General features: G+C 36.6%; 1 protein-coding gene across 5 annotated transcripts in view; it reads right to left on the reverse strand.

Annotated features, from left to right (window-relative positions):
• Positions 1 to 15234, reverse strand: part of PRPF4B (pre-mRNA processing factor 4B) — a 39449-nt gene that overhangs the window by 11685 nt on the left and 12530 nt on the right. For all 5 annotated transcript variants that reach the window (XM_037843211.1, XM_037843210.1, XM_037843206.1 and 2 more), the window contains exons 4-10: positions 10038 to 10193; positions 8512 to 8593; positions 6363 to 6573; positions 2360 to 2433; positions 1399 to 1489; positions 560 to 707; positions 312 to 449 (exon numbers count right to left, since the gene is read on the reverse strand). In XM_037843211.1, the coding sequence (XP_037699139.1) occupies positions 312 to 449; positions 560 to 707; positions 1399 to 1489; positions 2360 to 2433; positions 6363 to 6573; positions 8512 to 8593; positions 10038 to 10193 (900 nt within the window). The remainder of the gene's footprint in view (positions 1 to 311; positions 450 to 559; positions 708 to 1398; positions 1490 to 2359; positions 2434 to 6362; positions 6574 to 8511; positions 8594 to 10037; positions 10194 to 15234) is intronic.

The raw sequence follows: 15234 nt of genomic DNA on the forward strand, positions 1-15234 counted from the left end.
GAAACGGTGGTGTGAGAGGATGTTAAAGTTGGTAGATTGGGGTATCGGGGGAGGGGAGTTGGGGTATGCTGGAGTTCTGTGTATGGGGTTTGTATTGTCTTTGCAACTGTTCCTGTAAGTATGGATTTATTTCAAAATAAAATTAAAAAACAAACAAACAAAAAAACACAAAGCATCATAAGAACCAGAGCTGATTGGAAATAAAACGCATCAAATACCCAGAAAATTTGTCATGGCATTTAACCTAAATAAGGTCAGAAGAAATGAAGAAACTACATTTTAAATATAATATATACATTTTGATGTTGTACCTGAGAGGCTCAAATACAAGACACAGATGCTGTTTGTGATAAAAGTGCCTGAAGAGTCGCAGACAATGAAATTTGTCATCAGGATCAGCATCATTAAGTTTCTTCAAGAATTCTAGTTCTTTTAAGCCAGTTTTTTGCCTGAAATGAATAAGGAAATTAGGTCAAAACTGAATATATTGTTATATGTTTTCAAAGTGGCACTTAAAAATATGTTCATTTGTGAATATCCATGTGTTTTTGCAACTTACATAAGTTCATTGTTTCTGATGATCTTTACAGCCACTTCCTGGTTGGCCCTTGCATTATCTCTTGCGCGTACAACATTACTGAATACGCCTTGACCAGTGTAGCCATACACATTGTAACGCTTATCTAGGACTTCGCCTATGTTCACACCTAAAAAAAAGTAAATTAAAAAATAAGAATTCTGACCACAGTAGACTCAGATTACTGAGCACAACTATGAGATCAGAAAGTAGTAAGCACAGTGCAGTCACTTAAAAATTGCATCCAATTTTTACTATGTACTTGATTTTTTAGATAAAACGGAGAATCAAAACCATGCCACCAATGGCCATTCTTTTTCATAATGTGGTTGGAAGTTGCACACCCATTTCAGATCATTACAAGAGGAGTTTCTGCTCTTCTTTCAACAGTGATGATTTAAATATTGAGCAGGGAAGAAATGTGTTCACTGAAGTGTTCTGAATTGTAGTCCTGCATGACAAGTATTGCATGACTGCCACCCAAAGTTCCCTGGATGTAATTTTTCCTGGTTTCAGATCAAGATAAGCAAGTGATGTACCCCTTTGTTCTGGAGGATTACATCATGGCTGAAAATAACTTTGTATTTTATAGGTTTAAATTGTACATCAAGTCTTTACCACACTTCCATTTGGGCTGCCTCTGGGCTGCTTGTTAAAATACATGATTGGCACATGCAGCTGCAGGATGTGCCATACTTTCTAAGCGATGGCACTGTGATGTGATTTTTCAGCGTTCTCCAACAATACATGATTGCATCAAGCAACATGTTTTTACAAAATATCACAATGAACTCTAAAGTTACCAAGGAATGCGCACTTACGGTAATAGCCTTCTGCATCAGTCCAGTTATCCCTGAGGTTAGGATTCTCTTTGAAATCTTTTCCAATGCCAGCAGCCCGAAGACGCGCACTCTGAAATTAAGGAGGCAACATGAGCTGATTAACCCACCAATCAGAGAGACATTAAAATCACTACCTTTAAGACAAAAGAAGACAAAACCAGCTGTGCCAAAATAAAATAATTTCTATCAAATTAGATAAACAATTATGATCACTCATATAAATGCAATACAGCTGGAACATGATCACCAATTCTCTTCTACTGTCACAATAATGTTCAGGGAAAAAAATGAACACATTATTTTCAAAAATTTTTAGGAATTAGGGCAATATAAATGAAGATGACAATATGAGATCTAATTTTCTATAGTTACTGACAGGCAAATTGGGATAAAAATTATAGACTTGGCACTCAGTTAACAACCACAAGTTTTGGAACTAGTGCCTAACTCTCCTATCAGTTTTCACCATTTCTTTCATGGTCCTCTCTGCAGCAGGCATCACTTGTGGACACTGCTCTAATAAAGGACTGGAAAAACCTTATCATCCCCTTACCTCCCCTAACTACTGTATATGTATATTAACATATATGTATTCACATACAGGCTTGTAAATCTGAGAAAAAAGTTTTTTTCTAAAATAACACTTCTTAGTCATTCAGTGTGTCACTTTTTTGAAGCTTTCTAATTTGTCTGTACTTATATTAATGTTTTTTTAATTTTTAAAATTAGCATAACTTCAGACTGGGAGGTAAGCTGTAAAACTAGTAGTTTTCAGATAGATACAAATTACCCAGTTTTCCAAATGTTAACATTTATTATGTTTGCTTTATCCTTTCTCCCTCTCTTTATACAGATACATGACATATACATGCTTATGTATATTACTTTTTTCTGAACCATCCACTGCTTGTTGTGTTTTTCTGCCTCCATAATTACTTACATCGAAATACGCAGCAAACATATCATCAGATTCTGTAAACATGTCAGGTGCCAAAAGCTTCTTCTGAGATGAACCTTAAAGGAAATTACAATTATTATTTGAAAAATGAAGAGAGAAACATTAAAAACAAGTAACTCGACGGAAAATCTCCAATGGCAATTCATACCTTTCTCTTCTCTTACAGAAACTTCTCACTAATACTCATTTAGAATACCTTTGTAAAAAGATGTATAAAACTATTCACTTTTTACTAAAAAGATGCATTTCACAGAAAGTCTAAAGACGTAATGTAAATACTTTCACCCTTGTTAAATTAATTTGCTAACAGCTAAACAATGATCTTGCATTAAAATGAAAAAAGTTCTTCTTTTAAAAAAATTCTTTTAATTTGCAACTCAAATCTCAAAGGGTTACTCTCCCCACTACAGATGCAGATCTAAATATATTTTTTCCTAGAAAGAACCACCACCCCATAGAATAGGTTAAAAAATACAAGTTCTTTGTAAAAAGAATGCAACAGCTTTTAAGTGAAAACATGCCCAATCTCACTTATAAGGGAAATGCAAACTAAAACAACGAGATACCATTTCTCATCTATGACACAGGCTAACAATTAAAAGGTATAACAACAATACTGTTAACAAAGCTCTGGATAAACAATCACACAGACACTGTGGGATGGTCAAACTGTACCACCTATAACAGAAGGGAATTTGGCACCACATAGCAAAATTACAAGCTCATTCACTTTGCTGACCCAGCAATCCCTCTTCTGGGAGAATTCAAGTGGATGACCCACATATCCAACATAAAAGGACTGGCTGAATAAATCATGGCACATCCATTATACTGGTATACAGTTTTACAAAGGAATGAGGAAAATCTTTTCACACTGATGAGTGTGTATAGTAAGCTACTGTGTGTGTGTGTAGATAGACTACAAGTACACATACATAGATGTGAAAGATATATAAAAAACTTTAAAAATGGTAAAATGTACCTTGCTTGATGGTTGACTTAAGAACTATGTATATGTTTTAATACTTAAAAAAAAAATAAAAAACAAATGGAAATAGAATCAAATGGGTGGTAAAACCATACAGAGAACAATTTCAGATGATGTTAAAACACAGAATTTTAACTACATACCCTGGAATATATCATAAGGATGAAAAGAACTACTGAAACTACAACCTATACTCAGTACATTTAATACTGATAATATTGGTATGTGTGCATTAAAATTTCAAATTAATAAATCAGTATTATATTATTAGAGACCAAGTTTTTCACTGTAAGATAAAAAAGATATAAATGTAAAACCAAAGAAACTAATAAAAACCCTGTAATCTTAAATCTGAATTGGCAATATCAGTATGAACTCCTTTCCAAAAAAAATTACAGGCATACCTCGTTTTATTGTGCTTCATTTTATTGCACTTGCAAATACCGTGTTTTTTATAAATTGGAGGTTTGTGGGCAACCCTGCATTAAGCAAGTCTGTTGATAACATTTTTTCCATCAGCATGTTCTCATTTTGTGTCTGTTTATATTTTGGTAATACTTGTAATTTTTCAAACTTTTTCACTATTATTATATCTGTTATTGTGATCTGTGATGTTACTATTTAATTGTCTGGGGAAGCCACAAACCATGCCTATTATTATAAGATGGCGAGGTCAATTGATAAATGCTGTGTGTGTTCTGACTGCTCCATCGACTGGCCATTTCCTGTCTCTCTCCCGCTCCTCAGGCCTCCCTTTCCCCTGAGATACAACATTAAATTTAGGCCAATTAATAACCCTACAATGGCCTCTAGGTGTTCAGGTGGAAAGAGTTACCCATCTTTCACTTTAAATCAAAAGCTACAAATGATTAAGTTTAATTCCATTGAAAAGGCCGAGAACAATGGAAACCCCAAGGCACCCAAATGTCATCTCTAAGTGGCATTTCCTGTTAAATGGAAATAGGCTTCCTTGGAGAAATAGTTGATTACAGTTCTGGGGCAGTGTATATACAAGATAAGTATGTGATATCTTCTGTGTTAGAATAGGAGTGAGCAAACTATAGACTGCAGAACAAATCCTACCTACCACTTGTTTTTGTATAGCCTGTAAGCTAAGAATGATTTTCACATATTTAAATGTCTGTGGGGGGGGGGGGGGAATCAAAGAATATTTCATGATATATGAAAATTACATGACATTCAAATTTCAGTGTCCATAAATAAAGATTTATAGTAGCCACAATCACTCATCAACGTATTATCTGTTCTTGAAATACAACAGCAGAGTACAGTGGTTGGAAAAAAAAAAAAAAGTCTATAGTATTTACCAAAGCCTAAAATATTTACTACCTGATGCTTTATAGCAAAGTTTCTAGGAGTTTCAGTCCTAGAAAGTCAGGAAGCTATATGAAATACTAAAGGGCCTAGGATAAAAGGACATTAAAAAACTAACTTTAAGGGCTCCCTCCCCACCCTGGTTGAAGAGAAAACAATCTGACCCTCAAAAAAGAAAAATGACAACAATGGCTTGAAACACATTCGCTATATAATGACACTAAAAAATAGAAAACCCAACACAATTAAAATCTCATTGGTCATCCCTGGAAGTTACTAGGGCACCAACCCTATTCTATTTTAAAAACTGGTCAGTATGATTGTGTAACTATATAGTTTACAAGGGATGACAGTGTGATGGTGAAAACCTTGTGGATCGCCTTCCTTTACCCAGTGTATGGATGGATGAGTAGAAAAATGGTGACAAAAACTAAATGACAAATAGGGTGGGATGGGGGGGATGGAATGCTTTGGATGTTCTTTTTTACTTTTATTTTTATTCTTATTCTTTTTGGAGTATTGAAAATGTTCAAAAATGGATTGGGGTGATAAAGGCACAACTATATGATGGTACTGTGAACAGGTGATTGTACACCATGGATGACTGTATGTTAGGTGAATATATCTCAATAAAAGTGAATTAGGAAAAAAAAGAAAAAAAAAAAACCTGGTCAATAAAGAAAACAATCATGCATCCATCCTTCCTTTCCTATATAAACTAGGTTTTGGGGTGACTAAATGGTGGAAACTTCTTTTATAGAAGAATACGGCTAATAATTCAAAAGGAGTAATGGATAAAAAAAAAATATACTTTGGAAGTCCCAATGAAATAATGACTCCAAATAATAATCGTTAATGGCTGCTAACACTGTCATGCAAATAGGTGAAGGGAAACTTCATATTGGATGGATGTGGTTCATCATCTCTAAACATATAAGCATTCTAATGTCAATAAAAACAGAACAACCAAAAGCCACTGCAGTGCCACCTATGAATTGTTCTTGCCAAAATAATTAAATCAAAATCTGTTCAAGTCTTTAAAGGTAACTATGGTTTTCAAGATATAATGGGAACAGAAGAGATAAATTAAAGGACAAAAGAATGTGGCCAGCCAAAATCAGAATGGAAAACTTTATAGGACACATGGCCTGGTATCTTCGTTAAGTAAATGGCATGGGGGTGGGGAGAGGATGGGAAGGAGAACTACTAAAAGACTAAGAGAAACTTAAGAATATTCCCAAATGCAATGTGTGCATCTTGTTTGGATTTATATTCAAACAAACCAATTGTAAATAGATATTAGATGGTAAGTCATTCAAAAAGAAGTCCTCATCCGGTAAGAGTTACAAACTGAGGTAATACAGTTGAAGGAAGTCATAGCTAGGATTTGCTTTCAAATACTCTGGCAAACAAAACAAAAGGCAACACAAGAATGGATATGAGGGAGGTCAGTATACTGTTCGGTATGTGTGAACTAATAAAGAAACATTTATGGAGAGCATTCATCAGGATGCATTTAATATAATACTATAATATTTAGCAGAAGCAACATTTCTAATCACTTTTACTTTTTCCACAGTCCAAAATATGACCCAAAATAAGATCTCTCATAAAGTCATGTTAATATATAGGGTCTAAGCAAAAATACATCCTATTACTCACCATTATTTTGTTCAACTGTCATGAGATTATGCTTAGCTTTCACCGAGGCCTCAAATGTATCCATATTTTCCCGTTCATACTCTTTAACATCAGCAGCTACCCGTTCTAGAATGTCATCTGGAGAAGGTGATCGCGTTCGAGTACTGCTCTGGGGACTGCTTGGTTCAGATGGCACAGACATATTGCTGTCCTCAGCAAGATATTTATATTTCTGTAATAACAACCCAATGTATTATTTTCTTAAAATCTGATGTTTTCTGAATATATTAATTTGCTCAGAGTTTCTGCATTTGAAGTTAAAAGTCTACGATATTGCTATATTATGTAACTTTCTTGGGGTAAAGTAGGAACATGTCGGAAGTTAAGCAGTTATCTTAGATTAGTTGTCTTTTTCTTACTCCCTTGTTATGGTCTCTTTGAAATGTTCTTTTATTGTATGTTTGTTTTCTTTTTAACTTTTTTTTCATACAGTTGATTTAAAAAACAAGGGAAAGTTAAAAAAAAAAGAAAAAGAAAAACAAGGAAAAAAAAAGATGTAGTGCCCCCTTGAAGAGCCTGTGGAGAATGCAGGGGTATTGGCCTACCCCACCTCGATGGTTGCTAACATGACCACAGACATATGGGACTGGTGGTTTGATGGGTTGAGCCCTCTACCATAGGTTTTACCCTTGGGAAGATGGTTGCTGCAAAGGAGAGGCTAGGCCTTCCTATGGTTGTGCCTAAGAGCCTCCTCCCGAACGCCTCTTTGTTGCTCAGATGTGGCCCTCTCTCTCTGGCTAAGCCAACTTGAAAGGTGAAATCACTGCCCTCCCCCCTACGTGGGATCAGACACCCGGGGGAGTGAATATCCCTGGCAACGTGGAATATGACTCCTGGGGAGGAATGTAGACCTGGCATCGTGGGACGGAGAACATCTTCTTGACCAAAAGGGGGATGTGAAAGGAAATGAAATAAGCTTCAGTGGCAGAGAGATTCCAAAAGGAGCCGAGAGGTCACTCTGGTGGGCACTCTTACGCACACTTTAGACAACCCTTTTTAGGTTCTAAAGAATTGGGGTAGCTGGTGGTGGATACCTGAAACTATCAAACTACAACCCAGAACCCATGAATCTCGAAGACAGTTGTATAAAAATGTAGCTTATGAGGGGTGACAATGGGATTGGGAAAGCCATAAGGACCACACTCCACTTTGTCTAGTTTCTGGATGGATGAGTAGAAAAATAGGGGAAGGAAACAAACAGACAAAGGTACCCAGTGTTCTTTTTTACTTCAACTGCTCTTTTTCACTCTAATTATTATTCTTGTTATTTTTGTGTGTGTGCTAATGAAGGTGTCAGGGATTGATTTAGGTGATGAATGTACAACTATGTAATGGTACTGTGAACAATCGAAAGTACGATTTGTTTTGTATGACTGCGTGGTATGTGAATATATCTCAATAAAATGAAGATTAAAAAAAAAAAAGTCTACGATAATGTTTAAAAAAAAAAAAGGTATTATTGATACCTTGGTTGAATCATATCCACAATCCTTTGTATGCAACCCTGAAATTTAGAAAGCTCAGAAAAAGTTTTTCCTATATTTAGTGCACATTTATAAGGTGGCAAAACCTGACCTGGACAGATGTGAGGCTATTTATAGTCTTATTTATCTGTCTCAGTGTGAATATTAATATGCCTCACCGCAGAAATACTAACATGTTTGATTATGTGGTGCAGCTCCAAATTCTGCCAATGGAGTTAAGTGGTAAATATATATGTATTTTAACATAGTAATAGTCATAATTTTTTTTTTGTGCAACGAAATTCCTCCAATTTTTTTCTATTCTCATTTATGAGGGTTTTCTTGTTCATTAACTACAAAAAAAAAAAAAAAAAACTTCACATTTTCAAGTTTTACAAAGGAGAGGTTAATATATCAGAATTCTACATATAACAAAAAAGGGCAACCATCTCAGTTTTGAGTAACTACAGAAACCATCTTTACAAATCTTAAAAAGAATTCTTATATATACTCTGCTTTCTTCAAAGACATATTCAACTGCTACTACTAGGGTCTAGGTCACTTCTTCGCTAGAACAAAAAAATCTTTATTTTACTAGAATAGTTATTAAGAGGAGAATTGAGCAAAACTCTACTAAAATTGTATACCTGAACAATTGCCTGCCTTTGTATTCGTCTCTGTTCTATTAGGGCTTCTTCATCTTCTTCCTCAACATCAAAGTCTTCAAGGCTAAAAAAAAAAAATTTACATATACATAATTAATTTCAAATACCCATACAAATTTCAAAATCCTAATTTTTATACATTTTAAAATCAAAGGCTGGAAATTGTAGGTCACCATTAAGTTAGAGCAAAAGCCTTACTGTCTTACTCTATTGTTTCTAAACTGTCTTAGTCACCTGGTTTGGAATCCTGGGAAGTAAGTTAACCTTCCCACGTCCCAGTTTTCTCACCTATTTCACGGCACCAAAACTGAGAACAAAAGAAAGACCCATAAGTTTAAAGAGTCACTGCTGGCTGTGCCATGACTCTAGTAATAAAGTTATTTACCTCTCTAGAACCAGTTTTCTCTCCTATAAAGTCAGCAGGCTGGGAGAGATAAGTAATTAGCTTTTCTAGGTCACGAACCATCTGAAATCTCTTTCAAAGTTACAGAAATACATTCCAAAGCTAATGAAGGCTATAGACCTTTGCTCCTTCAAAAACGCACAAGCAGACATCTAGAATGACCCCCAAACACTGACCCTAACCCCCCATTTTGTCCCCCAAAGAATTCCTTCACAGTCTTTATGGTTCTTCCAAGTGTGAGCTCTTCTATGATCCTGATCTGCTGAATGTTCACTGCAAAAGAATAGGCACCATACTCTGACTGTATCAGGATCCATGTATAACACCTTTCCCCCACCTAATTTTTTTAATCACCTAACTCAAATGCAGTTTCTCAACCTTATCACTAGTGATATTCTAATCTAGATAATTCTTTGCTTGTGGGGAGGGGATGCCCCGTGCATTGGAGGATCCTGAGCAGAATCTCTGGCCTCTATAGACACAATATGACAACCAAAAATATGTTGACACTGCCGAATGCCCCTGGGAGGCAAAACCGCCCCCAGTTGAGAACCATCGCTCTAAATTATTCTGATTAATTTTTGAGGTATTTCATTTAAATAACCAAATTCGCGTTAAAATTTTTTTCCCACAATTTTATTAGACACAGAAATGTTTCTGTACTTTCTCATAACAAGAATACCTGTCACCAGATGGCCTCAATTCCAAAGTATGTATCATTTAACACAAATTGAAAAACCTCAACTTTGTATAAAAATTTCCCCCAAAGCTGCTAAGTAAGATTGGCAGAACTAGCTACTAAAATATATATATCTGTTCTCCTTCAATGAAAATATATAAAAAATGGAAGGGTTATGATAGTTTTCAATATCAATATTACCAATATTCACTCCAGTCAAAAGAGAAACCCTTAAATTCAGAAAACCACTGCCTCTCCTATATGTATATGACCTATCCAATATGCACAAAAGAGTAACCTTTAAATGTAGGACCAAATTTACGGATTTGCTTATGATATTCCCTTGGAAATTACAGAAATTGCAAGTCAAACTGTGTTGCTCAGAACTGGAAAAAGTAAATTACTACGGGAAAGTTTCATTCTTACTTATCATCGGATGAAGATTCTTGCTCAACTTTCATTCCTTCAGAAAGACTTCCTTTAAATTTATCCTCCTTTACTTTGCTTCTGCTCCTCCGTCTACGACCACCCCGTGATCGAGACCGCCTCCTCAAGTGCGATCTGCTCCTCCGACCTCGGTCTCTATGTGAAGAGAAAAATACCACAGATACATTTTTTAAAAGGTAAATTAAATTTCTAAAGTAAAATAACGGGTATCAGAAAGACTGGGATAATTATGACTAAAATATAGCCACTGTTTAAGTTTTAAATTAAAAAGTGTTTCTCATAAATATATGTTCTATGGAATAAACAAATATGCACTGTTTCTTTTGTACTCTTCCAGCATCAAGATACTGAATAGACACTTGTTTAATATAGTCAAACCTAGCAGGCTTCTTTCTGTTTTGACCGGTCGAATTTTATGATTACCAAGAGTCAGCTGTGTTTGTTCTCTAACCTGTTTATGTTCCAACTATAATCATTTAAAATTACATTATTAATTATGTAAACTGATGTAACAGAAGTGTAAAGAAAGTTGTTTCTACGAAAACTAGAGTCAGAAAATACATCAGTGGCTGCTAAGGGCTGGAGTGAAGGGAAACACTGACTTACAAAGGGGCATGGGAGAACTTTTGGGGTGATGGAAATGCTCTCTATCTTGATTGTGGGGATTATATGACTATGTGTTTGTTGGAACTCACACCAGCTGATTGAGGCAAGTCTTCAGATGCAAAGTTAAAGAGCAAAACAAATCTGGAAAGGAACAACGTATAGGGAAGAGAAGAAAACTAGAAAGAAGAAAGACTCCACAAACTAAACTCATTATGCTCTGAGAAATATGAGATGCTGTTTCCACAGAACAGGATTAAAATAGTATAAAAAGTAGAATATTATTCAGCCATACAAAGGAATAAAGTTCTAACACAGGCAATAACAGATGAACCTTGAAGATATCATGTTAAGTGAAATAAGCCAGGCACACAAGTACACATATTCTATGTCCTCACAATAGGAAATAACTAGAATAAGCAAATTCATAGTGTCAGAAAGTAAAGCACAGGTTAGCATGGACTGGGACGAGGGTAGGGAATAGAGTTAATGTTTAATTGCCATAGAGTTTCTACTTGGGGTGACAGTTAAGTTTTGGTATGGATGGTAGTCGTGGTACCACAACACTGTGAATGTAATTAACACCAATGATCATATATATGAATGTGGTTAAAATGGGAAATTTATGTTACTAGAATAAAAACAAAAACATGATTGTACAATGCAAACAGTGAACCTTGATATAAACTATGGACTATACTTAACAGTACTATTTCATCAGTTCTAACAAAGGTACCACACTAATGCATGGTATTAATAACGAGGTATACATGTTTCTGTATTTTTTTTTGTAAACCTACAACTTCTCTAAAAAAACAAAAAAACCTATGAAAAATAAGTAGCTGATGAGGGTTTGAAATTTAAAAAACAAGTACAGAAATGTTAAAATTTAGTAATAAAAGGGTAAGGAGGTAGAATGAAAAAATCTCCTAGACTGAAAATAGAAGACAGGAAAAAACAGGCAAAATAAGTGAGAGAAAATACAATAGACAGCCTTAAGCTCCCTAATTTAAAAGGCCTATCTAGCAGTCAGCAAAATAAATATCAGGGAGGGGAGGGAGGGAAGGCACACACACCAAGGAGAATTGTAGCGAAATTCCAGAATATAGGACACTTATTTGGGGGGAAAAAACAACAAAAAATTTTCAGAGGGAGACAAAGCAAGAGACATAAAAACACCCAGGAGAAAACCTAAGATGGCAGCTAGGTGAGACAGGGTAAAAAAAAAAACATCTCCGTGAAAAATACTAGATAAAACCCAGAAAGTGACCCAGAACACCAGCTCCAACAATGCACCAGCTGGACAAGGTCTGCTAAATCCACAGGGACCATGCACTTGGTGAAACTGGGGAGTCTGCGTTCTGAAACGAGTGAGTGAACCTGCTGGATATCCAGCAGCCACACTGCGGTGTGGGGAAACTGTGGGTTGGTGTTCAGAGGTGGACTAGTTCTTTTTTAAAAAAACCCAAAAGTGGCTGCAGATATGGCAGCGAGAACCATACAGTGAAGCGCGGTGGGAACAGGCTGTGCAAACACTTCACTATCTGGCATGGAAGACAGCCTTTTGTGGACCCACCGCTAACTGTCTTGGAGCGGGGAGGGCAGAGGTGAGCCAAAAGGAGAAAAAAAACATGCTCCTAGCAACCATCTTCCCGGAGGGCTGGGAACGCTCCTGCCTGGCACCGGAGCCATGGACCAGAGCCTCACCAAGAGACCCAGTGTGATGGGAAGTGTTTCCCGCAACACCACACACACGCTACAATACTGGCCGTAGACAGTGGCCTTTCCCGTGCCCACAGCTGGTTGTCCCGGAGCTGGGAAGGCGGAGCTGTGCAAAAAGGGGGAAGTTAACATGCTCCATTCAGCCATCTTTACAGCAGGCTGAGAACGCTCCTGCATGGCCCGGCGGCCCAGGGCTTCCCGTGAGGGACAGCACACACTTGTGAAGTAGCACAGCCTTCCCCTAGCAGAGGCCCTGGAAGGGTACGGCTGGGAAGAGGGACCCACTTGGAAATCCCAGGGATCCTATGCCAATACCAAGGACTTGTGGGTCAGCAGCAGACAACCTGGGAAGGTTTAGACTCTTGCAACAGCCTTAAATCTCCAGGAACACCTGGGAGGTTTGATTATTAAAGCTGCCCTGCTTCCCTACCCACTCAAGATACACGCCTCACATTCAGGACGGACAGCACCAACAACACACCCATACTTGGTGCACCAAATGGACCCCACAAGAACCAGACCTCCACACACCACAAAGACAAAGTTGGAGAGAAATGACTTGAGGGGAATAGGTGACTTGCGGATGCCATCTGCTGGTTAGAGAAAGTGTAAGCCACCAAGCTGTAGATCTGACACATTAGAGACTGGGGTTTGAATAATTCTTCATATCCTGAAAGAACACTATCAAGTAAAGCAAATAAATGCCAAGAGCCCCAAAACAACAGAAAATTTTAAAGCATATGAAAAAACTAGACGATATGGATAACTCAAACCCAAACACCCAAATCAAAAGATCAGAGGAGACACAGTACTTGGAACAATTAATCAAAGAACTAAAGACAAACAATGAAAGCATGGCACAGGATACAAAGGACATGAAGAAGACCCTAAAAGAGCATAAAGAAGAAATTGCAAGAGTAAATAAAAAAATAGATGATCTTATGGAAATAAAAGAAACTGTCGGCCAAATTAAAAAGACTCTGGATACTCATAATACAAGAATAGAGGAGCTTGAACAATGACTCAGCATCCTTGAGGACCACAGAATGGAAAATGAAAGAACAAAAGAAAGAACAGGGAAAAAAACTGAAAAAATCGAAATGGATCTCAGGGATATGACAGATAAAATAAAACGTCCAAATTTAAGACTCATTGGTGTCCCAGAAGGGGAAGAGAAGGGTAAAGGTCTAGAAAGAGTATCCAAAGAAACTGTTGGAGTAAACTTTCCAAACCTTCTACACAATATAAATACACAAAGCATAAATGCCCAGCGAACTCCAAATAGAACAAATCCAAATAAACCCACTCCAAGACATATTCTGATCAGACTCTCAAATACTGAAGAGAAGGAGCAAGTTCTGAAAGCAGCAAGAGAAAAGCAAGTCACCACATACAAAGGAAACAACATAAGAATAAGTAGTGATTACTCAGCGGCCACCATGGAGGCGAGAAGGCAGTGGCATGACATATTTAAAATTCTGAAAGAGAAAAATTTCCAACCAAGAATACTTTATCCAGCAAAACTCTCCTTCAGATTTGAGGGAGAGCTTAAATTTTTCACAAACAAATGCTGGGAGATTTTGCTAATAAAAGACCTGCCCTACTTCAGATACTAAAAAGGGAACCCTACCAACACAGAAACAAAGAAAGGAGAGAGAGATACAGAGAAATTTAACTGACATATATAGAACATTACATCTTAAATCACCAGGATACACATTCTTCTCTAGTGATCACGGAACTTTCTCCAGAATAGACCATAGGCTGGGACATAAAACAAGCCTCAATAAATTCAACAAAATTGAAATTATTCAAAGCACACACTCTGACCACAATGGAAAACAAATAGAAGTCAGTAACCATCAGAGACTTAGAAAATTCACAAACACCTGGAGGTTAAAAATGAGAGGGAGATGAAAACATTCCCAGATAATCAAAAGCTAAGGGACTTCATCACCAGTAGATCAGTCCTATAAGAAACGCTTAAGGGAATTGTGGAGGCTGAAAGGAAGAGACACTAAACAATTGACTGAAACCACATGAAGAAATAAAGATTTCCAGTAAAAATCACATGGCAAATATAAATACCAATACTGTATTTTTGATTTGTAACTCTACTATTTACTTCCTATAGGATCTAAAATACATAAAGCGTAATGATAAATCAGTGGTTCTGGACTCAATGTAAAATACGTAATTTTTGATAAGAACTACATAAAGGTGGGGGAATGGAGGAGTATAGGGGCATAGTTTATGTGCCCTATTGAAGTTAAGTTGGTATCAAAGAAAACAAGATTGTTATAGACAAGATGTTAAATTTAAGCCTCACGATAAACACATAGAAAGTATCAGGGAATATGATCATAGAGATGAAAAGTAGAGTATGGGTTACGAGAAGTGGCGGAAGGGGCAATGGGAGTTAATAAGAAATGAGTGTAGGGTTTCTATCTGGGGTGAAGGGAAATTTCTAGTAATGGATGGTGGGAAGGTGATGGCATTGTAACATTGTGAATGTGATTAATCTCACTAAATGGAATGCTTGGGAGGGGTTAGAATGGGAAGATTTATGCTGTAGATATGTTATCACAACTGAAAAAAAAAGTCTAAATAGATAATCACAATTAAATGTCATAGATGATCCTGGACGAGATCTAAGAGTAGAGGAGAAAAGGCTCAAAAGGACACAATTGGGACATGAGGAAAAAAATGAAATTTAGAATGTAAGCTTTACATCAATGTTAAATTTCTTGAACTTCTTAACTACACTTAATGTGATTACAGAAATGAATGTTCTTGTTCATAGGAAATGTATACGTGAATTATATTATTTGTTCAAGGATGTGTGCAAATT

This window comes from Choloepus didactylus, chromosome 7, assembly GCF_015220235.1.
Source record: "Choloepus didactylus isolate mChoDid1 chromosome 7, mChoDid1.pri, whole genome shotgun sequence".
In the NCBI taxonomy this organism is placed as follows: Eukaryota; Metazoa; Chordata; class Mammalia; order Pilosa; family Megalonychidae; genus Choloepus; species Choloepus didactylus.